This window comes from Osmia lignaria, chromosome 3 (assembly GCF_051020975.1).
Source record: "Osmia lignaria lignaria isolate PbOS001 chromosome 3, iyOsmLign1, whole genome shotgun sequence".
In the NCBI taxonomy this organism is placed as follows: domain Eukaryota; kingdom Metazoa; phylum Arthropoda; class Insecta; order Hymenoptera; family Megachilidae; genus Osmia; species Osmia lignaria.
Window position 1 is genome coordinate 10,887,557 of NC_135034.1, and position 25,286 is coordinate 10,912,842.

Genomic DNA, 25,286 nt, shown 5'->3' on the forward strand with positions numbered 1-25,286 from the left:
TCATTTAGATTCTTCTTTGTAATTCGAGAAAAATTCCGAGTATTCGTAGGAAAGATAAAGTTCTACATTGGAAGTGAGAGAAACCACAAATCTCTGAATCATCACGATATGTGGTGCAGCTCTAACCAGATGATTCTTGTCATCTAATTACTTACTGCAATTTTTATCTTAGCATATTTAAAACAACAAAAAATCTAACTTCAAGAATTCACGAATTCCTGAGTCATCTCGATGACTCTTCAAACAGATAATTCTCCTCTTCCAGTTAGCTACTTAAATTTTTACGTAAAAATCAGTAGAAGTTGAAAAATGAAATATTTTTTTTCCACTTCTATCATCTGCGGCGATAAACAGAAACGTGTCTGTGGTGTATTAAATGTCCAGCGATCGGTCCCGTTCCAATATGGCGTCTAAAACGGAGCAGAGGCTAAAATTCGCGCGTCCGTGGAATGAAAGCTTACGAGATAACGAGATTACCCGGATCGTCGGTGACGCAGTCCCGTGTATCCTAGCAGCAAGCCAGTTTCCAGGAAGCTCGAGTATCGACTTTTTTCCGTTACTGTTCGATAGACGGAAAGCAAGCTTATCCTAACTTCTCGTATCATCAATTATAAGAAAAAGAAGGAAAGGCGCGCACGGAGATTCGAGACTGACGTGTTTGAATTGTAATCTATCGGGAAAGAGAGTCGACAGTCCAAGTAGATAAGGACCTCTTCTCTTATCTGTGGAATTATCTTTCGAGGTGTTCTCGTAAAAAGGGCCAACCATCTTCCGAGGATCGTGAAAGAAATTTTCAAATAGGTATTTTCCTCGAATACTTTCAACATTGTCTGGACCAAGATTCATTTTTAACGGTTATTCAATTGAAATTATAAAAATTTCAATTTTATCTTCGAATTATCTACTAATCGATTTCGATCAATTCATTTTGGTGATAATTAATCAATTTCTTCTTTCATTGATTTCTGACCCTCTGCGCAGAGATAGCTAATCACGAAATATGAGAAAACCAGATTGAAATTTGTTTAATCTTTCGGTCGAGTATCCGGCATTGCACTCGAAATTTCTCCGCTTGATTTTATTAATTAAACACCGATTATTCGTGATTTCTGGCCAGATATTCGGGTACAGGTGTACGGAACAGATTTGAAAAGGACAGATCGAGTTTGATGGAGGGTAATAAGCGCGTTTTCGTACTTTCCGAAGGGTCGGTAGAAGGTGAATCAGGGCGTGGCGTGGAAAGTCAACCGCTCCTTTTTCTCGCCCCTTGACGATTTCACCCTCTGGACGAGACGTCCTAATTAACGTTAGTCTCGTCGACCACCAGGGAAAATTTTGCTTGCTATCCTAGCGTTCGTGTCTCTGAATTTCATCCTTTAAATATTATTTTTGCAACATCCGAATAAATTCAAATATGAAAAATAATTCTCATTATGATTTTCAACTATAACCTGACACGAATTGCTGGTATCTTGGCGTGAAGAAAAGTGAGAATTCGTTCCAGGCGCTAGAATCGGTCTTTGCATATAACGCGGGGGTGGGTATAAATGACAATCGTGTCCGGGTATATGCGGAAACACTCGGTTGGGCCACGTATACGCAAGATTTCTTTACGTGACATCCTTTACCGTGGATATAGATGGACAGTTGGCCCCGTTGGTCAATAGCAACGGTCGAGAGCAACTTAATGGGCCGAACTGTCGTATAATTTCTTTCTTCGACCATGTTGGATCGAAACGTTGGGAAATTTGTTGAATTTAACGAACTGAATTGTTGAATTTATTAGAGGAAACAATAATTTGTAATATAATTTGTATTTAAAAATGAAGATTTATCGAACGAAAGCAAAACTTGATTTAAAGAGATTTCACGATATCGAAACGGAGAAAACGGAATAGAATTCGAACATATCGCGATCGTCCATTCGTTGTGGTTCCGCGTGGCCTGAGAAACCATTTTCCCCGCTTCGATCCGCGCGCGGAACGTTGCCTCCTTTCATTTTCCGCCCGCTGGCTTCGCTCGTTCCCAAGAAAATCCTGAAAACGTGAGAATCGTTGTCCCCTTCCCGATCGATTCTTCGATACGGGATAGGTAGAATCGATACAGAAAATATGTAGCTGAAAAACTTTGACAAGTTTTTGATTTCTTATTATAAATTAGAAAATTCACGTCGAACATCCGCGATCCAAATCGTTTACGGGCGCAACTTTTTCGTTTCGCTTCGAACCAGAACGATCTTATTGTTAGGCAATGCTTAGCCTGTTTGCTATCGAGATCTAGAGGTCATTTCTTCTGTTTACACGCAGGCAGATCAGCGTTTTCGAAGAAAGTATGTCTAGTCGATCATTCTCCGACGAGATAATGCTGTGTTTCGAAATCGTTCGAACCAGTGTTGTGTATTATGTTCGAACGAATGATTTAACTAAATTGATCCGAGACAAACACAACATATATCTACTGTATGGAAGATGATGCTCTTTAATAAGGAAATCAAGTGTTCAATTACAAATCCAACCGCGATAACTTCTGATATTTTGAGATATCGATCACCGCGAATGTTAGATCATCCGTTGTAAGTTTTCGACCGTAGACACGCGCCTTATTTTTTCGTGCAAACTTTGGACCCCGTAGAAATAGAATCTAATCTCACTAATCTGTATGAAGAATCCATTTTCGGGCACAGATAAGACGAGGGTTATCCTTTTGCTCTTCTTTTTCTTTTCATCCGCGTGATGATTCGCGTAAGTCTGCTGTTACTTATTTGTTTATGTTAATCAAAGTATTAACGGGTTTTTAACCAATGAAGATACTGTTCAAAGAGCCCCGTTACAAATTCAAATTACACCTTGATGTCTCCCCTCCTGCGGCAGCGCCCCTGTCTGTCCTTCCTCCGTTCTGCATCATGTGTGTCCCCCTGAAAAGAGAGGAAACAAGGAGAAAAAAAAAAGCGTGTCACCCACGGGTAAGAGCATGGAGGGTCGGCAGAGAGGGTGGCAGGGTGTCACGGCTGGGTAAGTCCAAGGTTGTCAGGGCTACGACTCTCGAAACACACTAACCGACCGCCATCTTTGCTTCTCCTGCGTGCTGCGTGGGTGTAACCGAGCGTGGCGAGAGCGGGGCGAGGGAGAAACAGAGAAGATGGAGAAAGAAAGCCGACGTCGGACACGCTCGAAAGAACGAGATGAAAGAAAGAGAAAGAGGAAGGATGAAAATGGTGGGAGATAGGGGAAGATGAGAGAGAGTGTGCGGAAGGTGAAAATTCCGAGAAAAGCGATCGAATTTTCATTTACGTTAATTGAGAAGGAAAATTTTAGAGATTTTAATAAATACCTAGTTTTTACTTCAGCGGAGGATAGGAACAAAAATTTAAGTATAAATTAAAAATTTTTAGTTCTTTAGAATTTTAATTGAAAAATAGAAGGGTCTTTTTATAAATAATTGCATGATAAATAAAAAGAAAGAAATGTGACAATGAGATAGAGAGGCAGAGTCGGTGAAAGAGAGAGAGAAACGAGGAGAGGAGGAGGATAAGGAGGAGGTGGTAGTGCGGTTGGCGAGTGGGGGAAGTTAGTGGTGGGACGGAGAGGGAAACGAGATAAAAGCTCGGACAGATGAGAGGCGACCAATGGGTGAGCATCTCCCCACCAATGATTCGAGCGCAGCATCCTATGATTCGTAGGAGGCACGGGTTGGCGGAAGTGCGCATGTACGCCCTCGATCAACTGACACTGCTCCCTTTTCCGTGCTTCTCTGCGACGCGAAACCTACCCCAGGGGGTGCATTGCAGATACAGGGCGTGGCGTTTGGCCCTTTGCAATGTCGCCCTTCGTTCTCCGCTTTCATCCCCTTATTTCGTTTACCTCACAAGCCGGAAACTATTGAAATTTCCAGTTTCCTCCATTTAATAATATGTATTTTAAGACGGTAGAAAAATAGAAATCAGTTTTTGTGGTTCGCAGAGCCTCGTAACCATCGGTCTCAAACGATCGGTGATCGTTAGAAATGGAAAGCAGCTGAATTTCCACTTTGCCGCGAATTTCACCGAGAGTCATGTGTCTTTCTTGAGACGTTTCAAAGTTCTAGAGATTCTCGAGTGCACTCATCATACTTCTCGCATGCGATCATCACGATCGCGCCTTTCGATGATCGAGATATAATATTATATTTTAAAAACAAAATTTCTCGAAATCCAGATAAGGTTAGTCAGCTCCGTCGCAGATAAGTAGTTTTTTTAATCTGTTAGATAAATGTTTATTTGCTATCCGTTGCGAAATTATCAGCCAGGAACTTTTGCGAATTTCTCATAATTCCTGAGTAAGGTGTGCATCAAGCGCCAGTCGCGGAGATAATCTCAAAGCAAGCTGAAATAAATTCTATTTCTTCAATTAGAAAGGTAACGTAACGTAATTCCAAGTAAAATTTGCGACTCTCAGGGCACCTGTTTACCAGTAAAAATTTCCCAACATTTGAAAAGAGTGTCAGGTTACGTGTCGGTCAAAATATCGCGTTGGTTAACGAACGTTAACCCCGTGATTTCGCGTTCCGTTTCAATCGGCATTCTCTACGATCCGTCCACGTGACGGTTTCTCGGCAAGCGAAAAACGAGTCCCCGTTGGTCGGTAAATCATTCGTATCGAATTTATTCGCGCGTTTAGCGCGAACCGGCTCGCTAAACGCGAACGCAAACCGCAAGCTAAGTCGTAGTTAAACGACCGAAAACCCGTTCCGTCCGCGTGATTTACGTGCATGAATAAAGTCACCTGTGTGCAGCCAGTGGCAGCAGGTACTACGTACGTTTGTCACCGGAGAACGCGGGTTTAATCGAGTTCATTCGCTCGCACCTGTCTTCCCCTCGTCAACTTGTCGACGACCTGTCCTCGTAAAAGATCAAATTACCCACCTTAACATTTTTTTTGTCAATTTACTTATTTCGCATCGATTCAGAATTCACAGCTTTAATGTTTTTTAATTTTTCTCTTAATTTAATTGAATTTTTCTTTTAATTTAGTCACTTGTATATTCGTGTGGACAGTAGCTAGAATCGTCCGATGTTTCTCAACATCTCTAACTCGCTCGAACGACAATGATCTTAAGGTCGGCTAACCGTAGATCGAGATAACAGGGCGAGATGTTTTGTCTGCTTCCTGCTACGGGCCGATAATGCGAATCGACGCTGCGCGATTGTCAATAACGCTTAATCTAATTGCTTGTCGGATGAAAAGAATACTGGAGATAAAGGCCAACGCGTAAGATCATAGTGTGTGCATTTTAGCTCGATCAAATAAATGAAACTATACTAAATTATTCATTAATATTATATTGTATGACTGTTCGCAACGTGACAGCCAGTGTTATTTTGTTTTTCTTTTCGTTCTCTGATATCGTTCTCGGAAGTAGCCCTCGGAAGGAGCCACGTGAAACGGCATCGAAAAGCCGCGTAAATAAGGACGAGTGTGGTCAAACTCTCCGATAAGTGTCATTGTCCCAGCTCCGGCCCGTTCTTTGCGGTCTTGTATCAGCAGTTTCCGGAATACGCGTGCACAGCCTTCTGGCGACGCGATCGTATCCTCCTCTAGGACAATTAAAAACATTTACAAACAATACGCAAGACTGTTATCAAAGGGGGAGAGCTATTTTTCTTCCGTGCAATTGAGATCGAGTAGACGGCAATAATCTTCTTTGAATTAATTGTCAAATCTCAGAATATATGCGTCTTCCTGTTAATAACGATGAATGTTTGGTCTGGTTTCAGTTACCGTCAAGAGCGGATCCGATCAGGGACACGAGAGCGAAACGCAAGCTGATGCTGCATCGTCTCCGTCGAGCGTAAGTTGTTCAACCCGATACATATTCGTTTCATCGGCGTAATTAAATTTGTAAGATTCATGCTAAATTTAAAAATAGAACTTGGGAATATTGATCAGCGAATATTTTGTATTTTCCTGAAATAGATCTTTTCAGGTGCTTTGTCCTTAACGCGTTCCACTCGTCTGTTACAGGTGGAGCTGCCAGAAAGCGCGCATCCTTGTCCTGCCTGTCCCACGATCCTGCCGAGTTGCAGGGAGCTGACGAACCATCTTCGTGGCCACAATTCGCCCCGCAGCACCGATTGCAGCGGCGAAGAGGACTATTGCTGCGGAGTGTGCAACAAGGTGCTCAGCTCGGCTAGTTCCCTGGACAGGCACGTGTTGGTGCATTCCGGGGAACGGCCGTTCAAGTGCAAATACTGCGAAATGGCGTTCACGACGAACGGTAACATGAACAGACACCTGAGAACGGCGCACCGAGGCGCGTCGTTGAACAGCTGCACCGATTCAGAGGGTAGCAGCGACTCGGAGAAGCCCACGAAGAGAAAGCACATGGAGGAGTACAACAACAACGAGATCACTAAGAGGAACTCGCCTGACATCATCGACAGAGAAGAGAGATCGCCGAGTTTGGCCACTAAAAGAAAGTGCACCGACTATCTGAGCGATAACGAGAACCAGAAGAGGCACAAGATCTTGATGAACAATTCAAGGACCGAGATCAAGTCGTCGCCAGACGATAACCAGAACGTTTACAATTGTCCTGTATGTGGTAGACAGGACTTTGCCACGAGTGCACTCCTGGAGGCGCATCTCGAACGAAGTCACCCGGAATTCCCCGCGAAATGCGACTCCTGCAATCTGTCGTTCAAGAACCACCGGGTGCTGAACCTGCACCGGTTCATGATCCATTTCGCGGATCACTCGATCGGAAATACAGCGAGGAATCTGAGGAACTCGGTGGTAGGCTTCAACGATCTGACTTTCGTGGATTTCTCGTCGGACAAGTTCCCGGCGATCGCCAGGGCGATGTGCGAACAGTCTCTGCACAGACCAGCCTCGGGAGAGGTGGCCAAGTTTCAATGTTCCAAGTGTCTGCGAGCATTCCCCTGTAGGTCTGCTCTAGATGCCCACGAAATCGATTGCGGCACGACCAACTCTCACGCAAGGGTGACGGACGACAATCAGTCCAGACGCGACAATTTCTTCGCGGGCCTGGATCTGCAGAACAAAGCCGCCCTGACGGAAGCGAAAGAAGGAAAGGATCTCGCCGATATCCAGAGCATCATATCCGTCACATCCGGTCCTATACTGCAAAACTTTCCTCGATCGGACGCCAGTACTCCTGAGAATAACATCAAATACACTCCCAGTCTGAATTCGTCCGGCTCGTCTGGCGCGTTCTCGTCCGAATATCACGAAGAGGAAGCTCAAGACGCGTTCGCGGCCGAGTTCAGGAAGATGAAATTGAAGGGGGAGTTTCCCTGCAGACTCTGCTCGGCGATATTTCCAAATTTAAGGGCGCTGAAGGGTCACAACAGGGCGCACATGGGTGTTGGACCTGGCATGCCGTACCCCTGCAACATGTGTCCCTACACCAGCACAGACAAAGCTACCTTAGTCAGACATCTAAGGTCTCACAACGGTGACAGACCCTACGAGTGCTCCCTTTGCAATTACGCTTTCACCACGAAGGCGAACTGCGAACGTCACGTGAGAAACAGACACGGTAAACTGACCAGAGAGGACATCAAAAGCGTGCTGATCTATCATCCGAACGAGGACTCGACGAACGAGAACGTGGAGAGGAGCTCTCCCAGGGTGATGAAGGACAGCGACGCGAGGAAGAGTTTAGTTTATCCCAACGAACGTCCCGAGTTCCAGCACCAGGCTCAGGTACACTATCCTCCGACGCCTATGGACGTCAGGGGTGAGATCAGGATAATAGAGGAGGCGAAGTTGCACAACTCGGCGATTTCGATGCACAATGTGGCAGCGAATCATTTTGAGAAGAGCGACGCGTTCTCGAGACCCAGCCAACCGATCGAACTGACGCAACGGAATCTCGAGGACACGAAATCCACCCAGGATACCAAGTCGGACTACTCGAAGCTGGACGAGGATCTTGAGTCGAGGTCGTCGGAAGGCAGCGTGTCTCTAGTCAGTGATACCAAATCAGATTCGCACCAAAGAATACAAGCTAGTCCGATGAACCTGAAGAAGGGTCTTAACGTGTCAGAGAACGCTGCCGGGGAGGATGGTCCCCTGGATCTTTCCATGGACGTGCTAGACCTGAGCAAGAAGTCGAAGGACAAAGACGAGAACGATTTCGCCGCGTCGCACGAACAATTTGGAAAGAATCAAAAGGACTTGTACAACACCACTAGTCAGCTGCTGTTAACCGAGGCCCTATTGAAAGCTGGACAAGGTACCTCTCAAGCAACCTCGTTGGAGGCTCTTTACGCGAACGCGATTTACAGAAACTTCGGTACGTTCGGTGCTGGTGTCGGGGCAGGCATTCTGCCACCGTACATGTTCAATCCTCACGTGTTCGGACAAGATTTCTCGATGAAGGAAAGGCTACAGAAGGAATTGGTCAGAGGTCTGCAGCTGACCAGCGGAGGTACTTTGGTCGAGCCTTCGATCGGTGCCGCGGGATTTACAGCGTTCGCGCAGAGCAGAGAATTAAACTCTCATTCGGCAAGCGAACAGAACGAATACGCGAAACTGATCTCCGCGAAGATGGCGAGCAAAGCTCTGTCGAATCGCGACAAACCGGACAACATATCCTCTTCCAACTCGGTCAAGATGGTGATCAAGAACGGAGTGTTGATGCCGAAACAAAAGCAAAGACGATACAGAACCGAGAGACCGTTCACCTGCGAACACTGTTCCGCGAGATTCACTCTAAGGAGCAACATGGAGAGACATATTAAACAGCAACACCCACAGCACTGGAGCCAGAGACCCAGAGGAGGTCACTCGACCAGGGGAAGGCCTCCATCCAGTCACCCCACGTTGCTTCAGAATCTCGGACAGCCCGCTGCTTCTCAGGCGACTCAGTCTTACACGAAAATCCTGCCGAAAGTTGAACAACCATCGAACTCGGACTTCGCGAAACATCCAATCTCCGATCAAGTGAAGTACGCGATTCTGGCGCAGCAGTTGAAAGCCAACAAGATGGAAGAGAACGATTCCGAGGAGGAGCTCGTGATCGACGAGGATCCCCAAGATAAAGACGGTCAAGAATCTCAGGATCAGAAGGAGAAGAGTTTGCTGAGAGGGCATTTAGAGGGTGCAGATACTTCGAAAGACACCGTGATGAGGGACGAGGCTGAAGAATCCACGAAAGACGCCTCGGAGATCGGAAACGTCGAATCGGCGAACAACGAGAACAACGATGCCGAAGATGCCAAGGCGTCGGACTCTATGTCGGAGAGACCAACTGAAAGTGAGAACTCGCAGGATAAGACACAGAATCGAGCGTTCAAGATCGAATCTACCGATGACAAAAGTGAGAAGGCGGAAGATGGTGTGACAGACCTTGCGAGCGTTTCTGAATTATTGGATAACGCTTCTCAACAATATCAACAATTCCAACCGCAATATCTGAGCGACGAAGAGGGACTGGTAGCCTCCCATAGCGACTGCAATAATTCCGGCAGCGACGACAAGTCGGACTCGGTGAACTCGTTGAATTCCGTCAGCATCTCGTCGAAGAAGAAGAAGAAAAAGAAGAAGAAGAAGAAGAAATCCGCGTACTCGATGGCACCGAATCGCGTCATTTGTCCATACTGCGAACGACCTTTTCCCTGGACATCGTCCCTCAGGAGACACATCCTCACGCACACGGGACAGAAGCCTTACCAGTGCATGCACTGTTCCCTCTTGTTCACCACGAAATCCAATTGCGACCGTCATTTGTTGAGAAAGCACAAGGCGAACCCGAACAAGGTACGTCGAGCCAGGAACTCTTCTTCTCCCGATTCGCAGGCGGTCATCAGCAACAACAACTCCTTCTCTATGAGAAACGTGCCCGAGAGGCCGTACAAATGCAACCAATGCCCCAGCTCGACATTCTCCACTCTGGGTAACTTGAAGAAGCATCGTTCCACGAAACATGCTCGTAAAATGAAGTCTAGGTCCGATACTCCGTCCAGCGAGCCCCAGAACAGCCCTCAGGAGTGCAGCAAGCAGAACAACGAGCAGACCGATTACGACAGTCAATCGTCCAGTGTATCCGAAGGTATGGAGACCTCTTCGGTGCCAGGACTTCCTAAATCAACCTCGAACACTTCGCCGTCGACCAACGACACGTCAAGATCGAGAAGACCATCGCCGAGGTCATCCCCAGGACCTAGCGACGTACCCTTCAAGTGCCACTTGTGCGACTGTGGTTTCGCAGAGCGACAGGATTGCTTGGAACACATCAAGGTGAATCATAAACGGTCGTACGAGATGCTGGTGGCGAAAGGAGCTCTGGATATGGATATAGACACCGTGGAGGACCAGCAACAACCACCGCCTCAACAGCACACCAGCGACGGAGAGGAGAAGAGAGGACGTTTCCCGGATTACAGTAACAGAAAGGTACATTTATTGTTTTTTTTGTTATCGCACACCTCTAAAGTCCTTCCTAGGAATATGTACTTGTTCTGTAACAGATCAAGCATTAACGAAGAATCGCGGCAACTAAAAGAGCCAACATTTCCAGGTGGTCTGCGCTTTCTGCATGAGGCGGTTCTGGTCCGCGGAGGATCTCCGTCGTCACATGAGGACGCACACAGGGGAGAGACCGTTCTCCTGCGACATTTGCTGCAGAAGGTTCACCCTGAAGCACAGCATGCTGCGTCACCGGAAGAAGCACGAGTCCATCGACTCGACGATGTACGTTGGCACCAGCGGCGACGAGGAGAACTCGCCCACCCAACCGCCTACGATCACGCCTCGAACTCAACAGCATACCCCGGTGTTGATCGGGGCCAATGCGGGAAACCCTCAGATTTCAGATAGAATCTCTTTATCTAGTGTCGCTCCAGTTGTCAGCGGTGATGCAACGCCCAGCGGACTGATGAGATTCAATCCGTACAAGAAACTGACCACCCTGACCGGTAAACTGGCTAGCATACCGCAAAATGTAAATCCAGACGCGACCGAGAGCACGGACAATGACTTGATTTCGAATCTCCTTGGGATACGAGACAAGAGCTTTATTGACCGGGTACTACAAGCGTCCGCCGACGATGCCGCCAAGCTGCTAGGAGTGAAACGCAGCCAGGAATAAAGCTGCATCTTATTTTTCAAACATTTCACATTTGTGCCTTAGGTTCCTCTCCTCGTCGTCTAAACCAGTGAGTTGATCTACATATGTGGAACAGAGGTATATCTGAAAGGAATCATAGTTAGGTGTGCGATCTTGATGAATCTTCACGATAGTTTATTGCAGAAGTGTTGCAACAGTTCATGGATGAATGTTCAATGTATCAGTAACGGTTGCTATAGCAACTCTTTGTTAAACGATTGCGGACAAAGAGTTGTTGTAACAACTTTCTACCAAAGCATTGGGTGTACATGAACATTCATTGGATGATGTCAACAACACCGTATTGATCTGAATAGGTAATTGATGAAGTTGTTGATGTTCTTGTGCTTTATTTATTTCATATTTATGTCCAATTCTGTTTTAATTAAGAATCTTTGAAATTCGATCGTTTCGATCTTGTTCAGAATTCTCTTTGTCTTGGATATTTCGTACTAATCTCAGTGACACAACAATTCAACAATGAATTCGTATCAATAATGTTATATATCATTTTCATGAAGTTCATCAGGTTCTTCGAACGAGCTAGGGGAGGAACGCGTTATATATTGATTACAAAAGCGCAGAGCCACGTTTGCTTTTCTCCATTTTCACTGTGAGAATGATCGTAGTTAGGGTCACTGTTCGTTCTCTACGTCGATTACGTGCCTACCTTTCTCGGTTTTTTTTTTTCTTTTCCCACACCAAGCGCCAGAGCGTACTCGCGTGTACCTCTTTGTATTTACATATGTACATACATGTAGCCTTGCCAATACAAGGATGAGCGAAGACAAAGGGAAAACTAGCATGCGAATGCGCCCGTCGAGAACGGGAGAGCGTCACCAGGTATCAAGTATTAGCAGCGTTTATTCGATCGACGGCGCTCCCCGTTGATCGATCGGACCGTACTGAAACCCAAAGATACATTTTACACAACGAATTAAGTTAGCCATATATAATACGTACTTCTATTTATTGTTTGTCACGGTAATTAGAGAAAAGAACTTTCCCGTCGAACTGTATTTTTGTTTTTTTTTCTTTGACGAGAAGGAAGTCTCGAAACGCGGAATAAGCTGAAAGGATTGACGAACGATGATAAGTTGCCGACCGAGTTTTCAACAGCTTGAACGGTAATCAGTTGCATCTGTTCTTTCGGTAAGCGTCGTGCAAAATCGAAGAAGCGATCGATAAAATACGCAAGTAGAGCAATATAGGAAGAAAAAGTTTATCATGACTATTATATATATATAAATATAGATATATGTAATCATCGATTTTTATTCCGTCGCGTAAAGATTACTGTATATAGATAGTCTAATTGAACACTTTTGGTAGGTGTTAATGAGTTTTCCGAACAAGGAGACGATATTTAAAATGCAATTATACCAAATAAATCGGCTTTGATTTAGCCGGGCGTCGAAATCGACATCGATCACTCGATCGATCTCGTGCAACGCGATTCGAACCGACGCGGTAAAAAAGATTTATATCTCCTAATCGTGATACTTTCCTTTTCAATTTCTTCTTCTTTACGGTTATTGTTTTTCCTCGTTCACCGTATGATCTCTCTTGCATCACACGAGCACACGAATGATTTAACAAATGTATTTCTTCTACCTTTCGTCTTTGTCTCTTTAAAAGAAAATCTCTTTCTGTCCCATTTCTATTTGCGTCTCTCTCTCTCTTTTTAAGCTCACTGTATTTATTCTTTTATAGAAAGAACGACTTGGGTGAGTCGACGTGCGCTCATCGGGAAGTCGAGGATAATTTGCTCGGGGTGCTTTCCGTTTCACTTTTAAAGTGCCGTCGATAGTATTTGGGGTCTCTCCTCGATGTTGCGTTATGCATTTCCTGTGCATAACATATTTATTGCGAATAAATTACGTGTGTATACTTTATCCCGTTGGAATCGGTGACAACGATGTCGAATGACTTCGTTTAATCGATACAGACGATTCGATGCGCGTCGAAATCCGTTTCCACGATTAAACGGGGTTGCTAGCGTTAACACCCCCTTTGTAATATTTAGGTTAGGAAAGTCAGATATAGTTATACATATATAAAGGCGGTTCGTCGTGTTTCTGTCGAAACTTGAACGTGTTCAATGAAAATTGTTGTTAAATCCCCGAATGTCAAAAATAATGCGATTTATTGCGAATCGTGTAAACCGTACGCGTGTAAATATAGAGTTAGCGATTACGCTCGAAGTTTAAGGTATCGATATCGAAAATTTGTACATGTCTCTTGTGTCAACGGTGTATTTATTATAAATACCGAAACTGACCGTAACTTTAGGAAAATCAAAACGTATATAATTAGCTTTGTTCTTTGTACAATTACACGGAAAACACCCCGTAGTGATCATTCGCTCTGAATCGGTGTTTCTTTGCTGCGTGAAACAGGGTCGGATCTAGAAGCATTTTTGAATCTTTTCTTGCACAATTTGAAAGTAAATAATCAAGTTCACGTATAAATTAATTTTTCGAAGATTTCATCGTTCTGGATCCGTCGCTGTAATGAAGATATTTTTCAAACGGATTTCAAGGTCCATAAGAGGTAGTCGTACATATATTAAGGGAACGTTTTCTTTCTCATAATTTTCTTCAACAGAAAGTTAGTTGTTAATTTGGTCCGTATACTACAATATTAATATCTTTGACTGTCTGGATTATTCCTTCCAGATTCTTCGAAAGCGTTTAGGCATGGAGTATCGTAATCAATAAACCGTCGAAATAATCTTCATCATCTCAGAAAGATGAAACGCTGTTTCAGATCTTATTCGAATATTTCCACGTCGATGTGGCGCAATGTGTCGGTTAAGTCTGCGTGAAAAAAAAAGCATGGAACATGTAAATGATAAAGATCTATTTATTAAAGAGGCGAAATATGTTTGAATCCTTGAAGTGTTTTTCTTGATTTGTTTAAGAAGAATTTAAGCTATGGAGTAATTATTGTAGCGCACGTGTACAAGATTATGTTGTATCCTTGTTTAAACTTGGCTATGAATAAGAATATAGCATATCAAAATGACAAATTAACGACTAATTTTTCAATTATTTGAAAAAACGAAACGGGGAAATAACGATTATACGCAAGCTCCTTTCCACGATTTTATTTCCTGTCAAATACTATATAATATATTTTACTAATAGTAACGTCCAGTAAATGATATCAATTAAAGTAATAAATTATTAAGAGCAACCAAGCATATATTGCGCTATTTACATATAAATATTACACATTTCGCTAAACTGCGTTCTACATTAAAAACGCTATCGACAAAATAGCGTTGAATGCCGATATAAGAAAGACTTGCTTACATTTTATATTTAATTCATTTTTTTTTTTTTTCTTTTCTTTTCTTTTCTTCCTCAACTTTTGCACTTTCGCTTTGGGATACATATTGTCAAGGATAAAACCTTACGGTCCCATTGTTCATTTCAACATCCGTTAATGACACTTCTTTGTTCTTTCACGATTATACAAACGTGTGCGTTTAACGAGAGACACTTAACTACTAGATGATCAAACAACACCGACTCGCTCGTATGGAGCGTCCTATTAAAGATTTCAATCATAAACGTTCAAAGTAGCAACGAGTATCCACTATTCCGATGCGTTAAAACATCCTCATAATATATCTTCCTTAATCGCTTCGTGAGTTACAAACATTTTTATATAGAAGACTTGGTCATGTATCGAGAAAAACACTAAGAGTATAGACACTGACGTAACTAAGATTTTTCTCCAGCTCATTCCGCTTTCCGCTTAGTTACGCCAATGATTAAAAATGATTAATAAAATACATTCGAACATAAGACATTAACTCACGCTCTTCTCTGAACTTTCTCGTGATCGACGCATCGCTACTATAAAATCTTCCTGTTAACACGTTAAAAACGATCCTAAACAAATCATCTTAAGTACTTAATGTTAGTGTATCGTAGTAGGGGGAAAAAATATGGGGCATGCAATATATGTGTATGCTTAGAAATATGATACACATTAATCCCTTTCAGAATAAGAACTACGTATAAGTAATGAAAAAGCGGACAAAACATGGAAGCGATTATGAAAGTACTACTACACATATGTATGTACACGTATTGCAACGCTTTCTGACTTGACGATAAAAGCAATTTACCGGTTGATAAACTTATCTTACGTTTCAATTTTTCTTTTTTTTTTTTCTTTGCCTTTTCCTGTGTTTTTGTATAAACAAATCAATAGCACTTTAGGCATTCTTCACATACAGATAACATCCATTCTATATGCACTCATAAATAAATTTAACAGAGACTGAGATTAATAGGAGTATTAGGTCGTTAGATCACTGTAAGATCAAATCATGCTACAGTATGTCGTTCATTGGCAAACCAGGATCCGGTTGTATCATGTCGTTCGTCGAAAAATCAAATGGTTCCACGTCTTTTATTTCATCTTCGATTTTCACCGCATTGCTACTCATATTATCGCTGACTACAGCGTTATTGCAAACCATGTTTGACGTGTCTAACGTATCCTCTGTTTTTATATCTTGCTTCATCATGAACGCCTGCTTCTTCGTCTTAGTCTCCCGTTTCGCATCCGTTCTGTCTCTTTCGTACATAAACGTTTTTCGTTTTCTTCTCATCGGCTTGCATACTTTTTTATAAAGCACGTTCATCTCTTTTATTCTGCTGGTCGGTATCGTCCAATCCATTTCCTTGGACGTTGTGTCAGAATTGCGTGTCGGATCCATTGTACTTTCGTATTCAGGGATCTCTAGCCCTAACTTTTTCATCACACTGATCATTATTTCGTCAACGTTACCATTGATTATTAAATCTGCCTTTTTATCCTAAAAAAAAAGTATTCTCCATAGGTGTACTCAGTTGTAAATTAACAATTATACTGACCACACTCTATGCTTTAGTTAATGTACATAAATAATAAATGATTAATACATTTGTTATTAGAATTTTTAAGCATAAAATTTATCCTTACATGCTTTGTTGGTTGCAGATTACATATGACGAGACGACCACCATACTTTTTCGTGTACAGAGGTAAATTACCGCTTGGTATAATTTGGAGCGTCGTTCCAAGACATATACTTAAATCCGCCACACTGCAAACATACATTTCCATACCGTAATTGTTAAACTAAAACCTGAGACACAGAATTTTTAGATTAACGATTTTTTTCCAATATTTTTCACATCAAATTACCTAGAATGTAAATCAGATAATGTTAGATCACTGTCTGGTAAGTTATGCTCCCAATCGAGGATAGTGTCGTGCATGCGTCCACGGCATGGACGACCACCAATTTGCTCAGATCTACACACAGTGTCAAGAGACTTCTTGCCCACGCTTTTAGTAGCGAAATTTCGAATAAATTGCCTAAAAATGTATTATGGTATATTATTTAATATTGTACAATTAAATTTTGACAAAAGAATACCAACCTTCCACATTTATCACATTGTTCAGTAAACATGTTACCATGTAACTCTGCAAGGTGCTGTCTTTGCACTCCAGACCGAAGGTGCAAACCATCAATGTTCTGACTTATGATAAATTTAACTTTTTCTAAAGGAAACCAATCAGGTATTAATGAAATTTCGTTACTGTTTATTGGATAGCTATGCTTTCTTCTAACTATACTTACTAGCATCTATTAATTTTTTCAATGACATATGTGTCTTTGTAGGAATTGCTTCATCAAAGGAAATGTTCATGGTAGGCTTTAAACCTTTTTGTTCCAATGTCCATACTCCATTTGTACCTCTATGATCATGCATGATATGTGAAAATAATTAAAAAGGAAAAAAAAGAAATGAATTAATCATGAATGTATAGTAGGGTAAAAAATATATTAAAATATTAATTATAATTATATAGAATTTAGACTATTCATATTTTGGACGTCTTCTACTTAAATTTGCAATAATTTCATCATTTTTGTTTATCGTAGATGCTGGGCTATCAATGTTTCGAGAAATCATCACCACCATTGTCGCGCGCAACAATGGTGGACGGCGTCGATCAAAGGAATTTCGCTCCTTTCTTCGCGGCTCCATTTCCCGCTTGATTAATTTGAAAGAATTGACCAGTGGCGCTTTGAAACGCAGAACAGATCGGAAACAGAGGGTATCGGGGTGCTGGGGGGAAGGGATGGAACTACATTGAAGTAGGGTGGGGATTTGAGGGAAAAATTACAAATGATAATCACCGAAAATCCGGAATGCCCGCAGCAGTGCTGATACCAGCACCGGTGTGAACGACAACGTGACGTGCCGCCTGTATCCACTCGGCTAGAAGGCCACATTTCAGTCGTAATGCCTCGACGCTGTCGTATCTCTAAAAAGGAAAGAAGAAAAAAAAAATTTACACATCAAACAAACGATTGAATGCATCGCGGATGGCCGACTCCCGCCTAAACGAGCGGGTAGAAACAACGCTTTTTACCTCTTCCAAACCCAGCACTCCTTTGTTTTCGTACTGCGAAAGCCCGTCCGCGTAGCTGCATGACATTTTGCTCGCACGATCGTTCGAAAATTCGATCCGAAACCCGTGTACGACGCTAACAATGGCACGATCGTGTTTTTTATAGCGCGAAAACTAGCATTTCAGCCACGATATTAAGGGGTTCCCATGTGTCAGACGACACGTAAACAATTTGTAAGTTAATGACCGCGTGCTGTTATGTTTATACGCTACGAATGACGATAAGTGATAGGAAACTCGAGATCCACTGAGAACGCATTCTGTTTTATAGACTGCACTGCATGCAATGAAATGGCACTTGAACAGAAAGAAGATAATAAACGTGTGACGCGTGCGCGTTAAGCGCCCCTGGGAGAGCTGGCTTGAGCGTTGCAGACGCTTGAGTTTCTCGCGTCCATTCAATTCATGCCGCGAATAGTTAGCGCCACCCGATGCCGCCATTCACGACTAAACACCGTCCGCGGTAACATTCGAAACAATTACCGTTTGTTGAACTGTTCGCGTATACCGCGCGTTTTCATTCTTGCCGCTTTCATCTTCTTATCGATTCGTTCTGCACTACTTTGAAACAACATTTCAAACGCTTAACCCATTATTCGATCCTTAAGATATACCCTTCAGGCATGAATGGCTGTTACGTATATCAAAATTTCTATTACGTTATTCTAAATCTAATGCAGACATTCTAGATCATTTTGAAATAGTACGATGAATATAATGGTATTAAAGCTAGTTGTTTGAAACATTAGTTTTCTATCATTGCAATTTTATTGCTTATGTTCTATTAAATTGATTAGGATTCAAAAAGTTCTATCTTTCTAATATGGTGTTGAACCCCAGTAGTAAGTTTTTTCTTAGAAATCTTTTATTTCATTCATACATCATCCAGCTTATTTTTCTTTTAATTATCTAAGGTACAAGAAGCATATAACACGAAGAATTAACTGGGAAATGTTGTAAGAAAAGATTATGCTTAATTTTCTTTATAAGTAGATTTGTGCGTTTGAAGCTTCCGCCTTGGATTGCAATGTGACCCAGTGACTAAAGAGGGTGCATTCCCCGTGCACCAAACGGACCAGGGTAGGAATACCATGTTAACCTCTGTTTCAAGACCCAAACGGATTTCGCCCCTCGCCCACGACTTTGTCCTGTGGCTTTACTTCACCTCCTAGCAAATTTTTTTACACATGGTTCGATTCGTTCTCTGCTACGTAGAGACGTACGATTAAACAAACAAATAGTAAGGAAAATGAGGGGTGTCAGGAAAAAAAAGAAACAAAGTTGCTGAACACTGCGAAACATACGCGTCGTTGATATTCACGTTATTAGTTTCGAAAAATGACACCTTTCTAAAGAGCGACTTGTGAATATGCTGCCGTTGAACGCTCCCCATCATCAACAATACATTCATCTGACCTAACCTCAAATCGTTTTGGGATTACATTACGTTTTAACGACGTCAGGACATTAATATCACCTGTGCCGAATGTGCAAAACAAGATTTTCATTATCACAGTGGATGCTTAGAAATTTCCAAAGCTTTTTTCTGCACGTAAGTTATAAACATACTATTTCCTCATTATTGTTATTATTTATGCTTGGACATCATTAGATGATTGTTCATTTTGGTACTTTCTCTACATTCTTTTTTTTTTTTCATCCTATAGCATGATGGATAGTAGGAAGTGTGACATTTGAATGGCACAGGTATGATCAACACAATGTAGATCTAGCAAAATTACCTTTTGGTACGCATGTTTTTATGAAAAATTCTTTTGTTTATATTGTGTAAGTGTATTATAACTGTACATGTATTAGAACTGTACACTGAGTGAATTATATGTATACACTGTTGAATTAATTATGTACCAAACTTATAAAGATTAACAAGAGTATGTACCATGTGTCTCTGTGATTTATTAATGAAGGATGTAAAGCAGTTGGTTCTATAACACTTCTATTGTTACAAGTAGAAAGAAACAGATGTGTTTAGAATAGTATTAACAATTTACTGTTGTGTTCAAATATGCTGTAAGGCAGTGGTTCTAAAACTGGGTGCTGCAAAATTTTGAATTATTTGTATGTAAAAAGATAAATATTAATAAAAGGCTGTAGATTATTAACTGTAAAAAGCAAATAATAATAATAATAGGGTTGCTGTGTATTTTGTTTAATGATTTCAGTGTGCCACCAGACAAAATGTTTGAGAACCACTGCTGTAAGATAAAGGTTCTGTTATATTCATTTTTAGAGCAATATTTTAGCTGCTGTGCATATTTGTACATACAGCAGAGAAATATCAAGGGACCAAAATTAATGCAACTAATATCATAACTAATTTTATTATTTACTAATATTCACAGCAGAAAAAATCTTAAATATCTTTTATATTTCGAAGCCGAATGTTTGCTTTACGTAACCGAGTTTAACAAATTAATTCTCAATACGTTTACCTTTAACTGCATAGAAACTTATTGATGCACTTGTGAATCTTCAAATGAAGAAAAACAGCATTTTAGAATAGCATTGATTTTTCTAACACTAGAAACTAAGAAGAAATCGACCTTTCGAGTGCGAGCACTAGAGAATACTAGTATAACGTAGCCGCAATCGATGTTTAACTGATAAGAAATATATTCTTATCGCATAACACTCGGATAATTGGCGGTTACTTATGCTGCAACTGGAATTGGAATGCCTCTACTAAAAAGCAAGATAATTTACCAACCATCGATTTCTACCGAACAACCCAATATTTTTAATTATTAATATTTTAGCTATCAGCATCGATTTTCCATATTGACGCTATAATTATGTCATTTTATAAAAAAAAAGAATGATTCGGTCTGCAATCACATATTATATGTAGATAAGGATAATGAGACAACTTGCAAGAACCTTCAAACTCTTCAAGGTTTATACACGAGTTATAATTATTTAAAGGAATCTATATGCACACTCTGTTATGAATTACCGTGCATGAGACGCGTCGAATTTGTTTAAACAAAACACAAAAACTTCTGTTGCGTCCGACTGTATGTTATATCGTTTATCAATTGTTCCGGGCATTACATTGTCTACAGGTGTTCGGTATCATTGATAATAATTAAAAGATTAATCATTCGGTATGTATACGCTATCTAATTGCTTTCTCTGGCAGGAAATAATAAAAGCGATCTTGCAAAACACTGTCTCATCTGCAGGAACAGCAGTTGAATCTAAATCATTATAATGTTGTGATATCGATTTGTACTGAATTTTCTTGCATTAGACATAAAAAAAGCCATAAAAAATATTCTTGGCATGAGACCGAAGGTAGGAGTAAGGAATTGTAGTGATGTTGTTGAGGATTTAAAGGCGTGGTTTGTCATATTTAACACCTTGTAAATGAAAACTATGTTAATCATTGTGGGATCCTTTTATTGGCGGTGCGGCTGCCCCTGCCCAGGCGGGCCGCGACCCCCATTAGAATTGTAAATGTCTGTCTGTCTGTCTGTCCCGCTCCGTAGCAGCCAAACGGTAAGGGGTATCGACTTGGGACCTTGACTATTGAACGCAGAAGGATCGATAACCGGAAGGAAGCACATCCAAATTTTCAGACCTCGAGGACCACTCCTTCCACCGGAAATTGGGGATGAAAATCATCCCTTTGAAGTTTTTCACCAATCAAACAATGTATACTGATTGGATAGTGTACATTGATCGCTAATCAGCGGGCGGGGCCGCAGGGGGCCATCCCTACTACTATCTTAGGTCATCTTTGGGAGTTACGTAACCGCTATATCGCCCTGCCTTAATTTAATGCTTTGTTCTAAATTATTTAACTTGTAAAGTATAACAAAACATGGTATCGCAACCTTTATTATATCTTTTCGTTTCCTGTTTCCTTATAACATGGGTACAGCATCAGTGGCCGTTGAAACGATGATAGCGTGCACATTGAAGTTGCAATAGTCTTAACTTGTATGTAGTTTCAATCAGTTTTATTGCTGTTTCGTTTCCTTGAAACATTGGCGGACTTCGTTAAGTTATTCGATGTTAGTAGTAAACATACAAGTGATACAAGTCCGACGATAGTTCAAGGTATCTGGAATATCAATAATCCGGTATCTGTTCAACTTTCACTGAAGTAGACTTATGTCAACTATAAGAGAGATCTGGTGCGATTTTAAATGTCAATCGGTAGATTATTTATAATTTCTTCTTCGTGGATATGTAAGGCAGGTGTAAGGTGTCAATGTAAATAAGAAAAACAGGTGGAATTTTTCAGTTTCACATTAATTATTATTTGAGAGTGTGTGCTGTAAATACAAAATAAGTACACATTGTATCCGTTGCGACATGTGTCTAATCTTGATTTTTTTTTCTTTTTCAGCCAGGCTCGGATGTGTATGATGTAAGGGGTTCGTTAGTATGCTGGATAAGCGGCGGCTTTATGCCTCCGGTTCGCCACCATGCACCCTGATTTTTGTGGTCGCTTTGGCACTGACTGGATGCTTCTCCTTTTGGCTTCACATCGAGGGATCCGGATCCTCGACAGCTTACAGCAACGGCGGTGGCACGGCACCGGGATATCTGCTGATCTTTCCTGGGAACGCTACACCCTCACCGCAGCCGTACTTACTGCACGAACTTTCGTTCGGTGACAAATCCAGCCTGATCGATATAAAGGATTTCAGGTTCACGATCAACCACGATCCGTGCAACCGGACGCATCCGTTGCTATTGATGCTCGTCCATTCGGCACCCGAGAATTTCCTCAAGAGGAACGTCGTCAGAGACACTTGGGGTCAACAGTCAACGGATGTAGCGCTCCTCTTCCTCGTTGGCTGGTCCGATGAATATCAGACGAGACTGGAGGAGGAGAATAGGAGATATAAAGATTTGATACAAGGCAACTTTCTCGATGCCTACAGAAACATGACTTACAAGCATGTGATGGCGTTGAAATGGGCTACGTATCATTGTCCAAGTAAGAAATAAAAATATTTAAAATGAAAATATTCCAAAGGTAATGTAGAACTTTCTAAAAGATTTTTAATACCTGTTTCAGGTGCCAAATATGTACTAAAGTTAGACGACGATGTTTTTGTTCACATACCCGCGATGCTGGATTTTTTGACACGAGATCTGTCACCTTGGGGCGCCAGACGGTTGATCCTTTGCGATCTTCTATCAGCCGGCACCGTGAAGAGATCTTGGCGTTCCAAATGGAGGGTTTCACCTCAAGAATATCCTGGTAGACATTATCCTGCGTACTGTGCCGGATGGGCTATATTGTATTCTCCTGATAGCGTATTCCTTTTGTATCGCGAGGCACAAAAAGAGCCATATTTCTGGATCGATGATGTTCATATTACCGGGACGTTAGCTAGGAAAGTAAATTTAACTCAAACCTCTCTGCATTATCTGGTGCTAACCAACGAGAACATGCAGGACCTTCTGTCCAATCCGAGTTCTCGAAGGGAGTTTCTATTTGGACCTCCGAATCTCAGTGAAAACGAGATAAGAGCCTTACAAAGTCTGGTCATCAAACCACGGCCTAGCAGTGAAAGCCTATTGAACTGAGACGTTTTGAATTTCATTGAAATGTCCCGTTCGTCCATACACACAACTTTTTTGGTGTCTGATATTTTTAGCTATTTTCAAATACTTTAATTCTGTATACGCGTCAAGTGTTCAAGATGGTGCACAGTATGGTTTAAGTACCTACGTCAAGTCTACAAAATGTATTTAAGGCACTTATCTTTATGGAATGTTTTTCATAGGTTACAGTCGATTTACAAATTTCAATCATGTCTTTGTGATTTTTTTTCTCTTTTTTTTACTTATGTTAGTTACTAACAATTAAGTAGTACTTATTTCGAGGACTCACATAATTGTAACGGTTCCGAAGGACTCATACCAGTATTAACACCTCATAGGAACAATTTTCTGTATAAATCGTATGAACGTGTAAACGAAAGTAAAAATGTAATTTGAAGGTTTTTTGAGATCGTGCTCGCGAGAGAAGATATTTATAGATATAACATTATAACAAAATCGAAAAGTATCAGATTGTTGTATAAGATTCTCAGACCAGTGAAATTAATGTTTGTTAGGTAGCAATAAGAGTACAACCCGAAATTAAGGGTCCATTTGCAGGTCAGGAAGTTGTATTTAAAACGGAGATGATTCCTGTATCATGATAACGTTCTTTAAGGGATTCTATTCAATACTAAGTCCTTTAAAAAATATTTGAGCGATTACAGAAAGCAGCATAAACGTTTACGCACTTTCTTTTTACGATTATCAGATTTGTCATTAATGTAATATACCTCAGTATACATGTATGTAATCAATTCATATTCCGTTTTTTTTTTATTTTTAAATGTAGAATACAACGAATACGACTTACAAAAAGAAACATGTGAATTTCTCTAAAATACGAAGATAAAGAAAAGATTTTTATCGTTATATAAATGTTAACACGCTTTACCGTTGCTTTAAAGAAAATCTGTACATTTTTGGATCAATCAATATATAAATATTGCATATACGTACAAAACGTTGGTGACTACTAGTTAGTGAATTTTCTTCTCTATTATTTAACCTAACGTGGAATATATACAGCATTTACTTATTTATTTTAATGTATTTTAACTATAGCAACATTTTCGGTCACGTCGTGTGAGAAATGAAATTCTATTGTGTATTGCCGAATATGTCCATATAGCGATGGAATAAAACCTCATCTGTGTCATTAAAACATGGAATGTGTTTGCTTTATTATCAGTTAATTTTATAACAATAAGACAGAACATTATACAATACAAAAAGAAATCTTTTAATAAAGGGTATAGCAGGATAAGATGGTCAAAAGTGCCCTTGAGCCGAATTTGCTTCGCAATGCACCATTCGATAGCATATCCCAAAAAACCATGGTACACCAAGTTTCAACCCTGTACCTCAACCGGGAGGGTAGTTACAGGGTAAGAAAGAAAAAGTAGTTTTTGCCATATTTTCCCTATTTAATGGCATTCAAAAAATCTAAAAAAATTCTAGAATATTCTAGCCATGTTTCTTTATGATTGTGAATTTTCTCAGATTTTTCGGTTGCAAATCCTAGGCGTGAAAAATCAGAAACGCAAAAAAAAGTCGAAAAATAGAGATTTCGGGTAGAAGCTTTCGAGACACTAGATTTTTACTTTTACAGTAGTTAGATATTAGCATGACTGGTGTCCTCAATTTTTTTCAGATTTTTCATTCTGGTGCGTCAAACCGAAAAAAATCAAACACCGATATTTTCGACATATTTCGTGCGATAACATGAGAAATACTTTCAATTTCTACATTTCCTTTACACACTTAGTGCATTATGTGATTTCGAACATTTTTGCACTGGATGCAGTAAAATCTGAATGGAGAGAGTGAAGTTATTATAAATAATTGAAAATTACGCACCTTATCCTCTAAAATATTAGAAACTTTTTCAACGTCGCCGATGGATAAGTCGGTAAGGTGTCCGACTATGGAACCGCTGGAAACTTTTTTGTCACGAGTTCGCGCCCCATGAATGTACAATTCTATTTTTTGTCATAAAACAATTTTTTTTTAAATTATTAATCACATAAGAATACACAATAATCATTTAATAACGTATGAAAATAATTTTGAAATATTTTATTATTAAGTATACATAAAAATAA

General features: G+C 40.9%; 3 protein-coding genes across 16 annotated transcripts in view; 2 read left to right on the forward strand and 1 right to left on the reverse strand.

Moving 5' to 3' along the window:
- Window positions 1-15,278, forward strand: part of LOC117607957 (uncharacterized) — a 69,037-nt gene extending 53,759 nt beyond the window's left edge. For 4 of the 6 annotated variants that reach the window (XM_034332271.2, XM_034332272.2, XM_034332270.2 and 1 more), the window contains 3 exons: window positions 5,753-5,826; window positions 6,000-10,397; window positions 10,522-15,278. In XM_034332271.2, coding sequence (XP_034188162.2) covers window positions 5,753-5,826; window positions 6,000-10,397; window positions 10,522-11,091 — 5,042 coding nt within the window. In that variant the 3' untranslated portion in view covers window positions 11,092-15,278. Of the gene's footprint in view, window positions 1-5,752; window positions 5,827-5,999; window positions 10,398-10,471 lie in introns of all 6 variants that reach the window. The other 2 variants (XM_034332273.2, XM_034332274.2) reach the window with 2 other exon arrangements.
- Window positions 15,279-20,608, reverse strand: Sirt6 (sirtuin 6). Of its 2 annotated transcripts, none has more exons than XM_034332306.2 (7): window positions 20,052-20,608; window positions 17,324-17,451; window positions 16,760-16,878; window positions 16,557-16,680; window positions 16,318-16,491; window positions 16,093-16,216; window positions 15,279-15,946 (listed from the first exon to the last, which is right to left on the reverse strand). In XM_034332306.2, exons 1-7 carry the CDS (start codon window positions 20,061-20,063, stop codon window positions 15,458-15,460), a joined length of 1,170 nt encoding a protein of 389 aa, XP_034188197.1. In that variant the 5' UTR covers window positions 20,064-20,608; the 3' UTR covers window positions 15,279-15,457. The 2 variants fall into 2 exon arrangements, with proteins under 2 accessions (XP_034188197.1, XP_034188196.1); XM_034332305.2 differs by lacking the exon at window positions 20,052-20,608 and adding an exon at window positions 17,560-18,027.
- Window positions 18,562-23,969, forward strand: LOC117607970 (beta-1,3-galactosyltransferase 5). Of its 8 annotated transcripts, none has more exons than XM_034332310.2 (5): window positions 18,562-19,150; window positions 19,266-19,305; window positions 21,108-21,364; window positions 21,974-22,570; window positions 22,652-23,969. In XM_034332310.2, exons 4-5 carry the CDS (start codon window positions 22,012-22,014, stop codon window positions 23,164-23,166), a joined length of 1,074 nt encoding a protein of 357 aa, XP_034188201.1. In that variant the 5' UTR covers window positions 18,562-19,150; window positions 19,266-19,305; window positions 21,108-21,364; window positions 21,974-22,011; the 3' UTR covers window positions 23,167-23,969. The 8 variants fall into 8 exon arrangements, with proteins under 8 accessions (XP_034188201.1, XP_034188203.1, XP_034188202.1 ...); XM_034332312.2 differs by having other exon boundaries at window positions 21,978-22,570; XM_034332311.2 differs by having other exon boundaries at window positions 21,108-21,351.
- The last annotated feature ends 1,317 nt before the right edge of the window (window positions 23,970-25,286 follow it).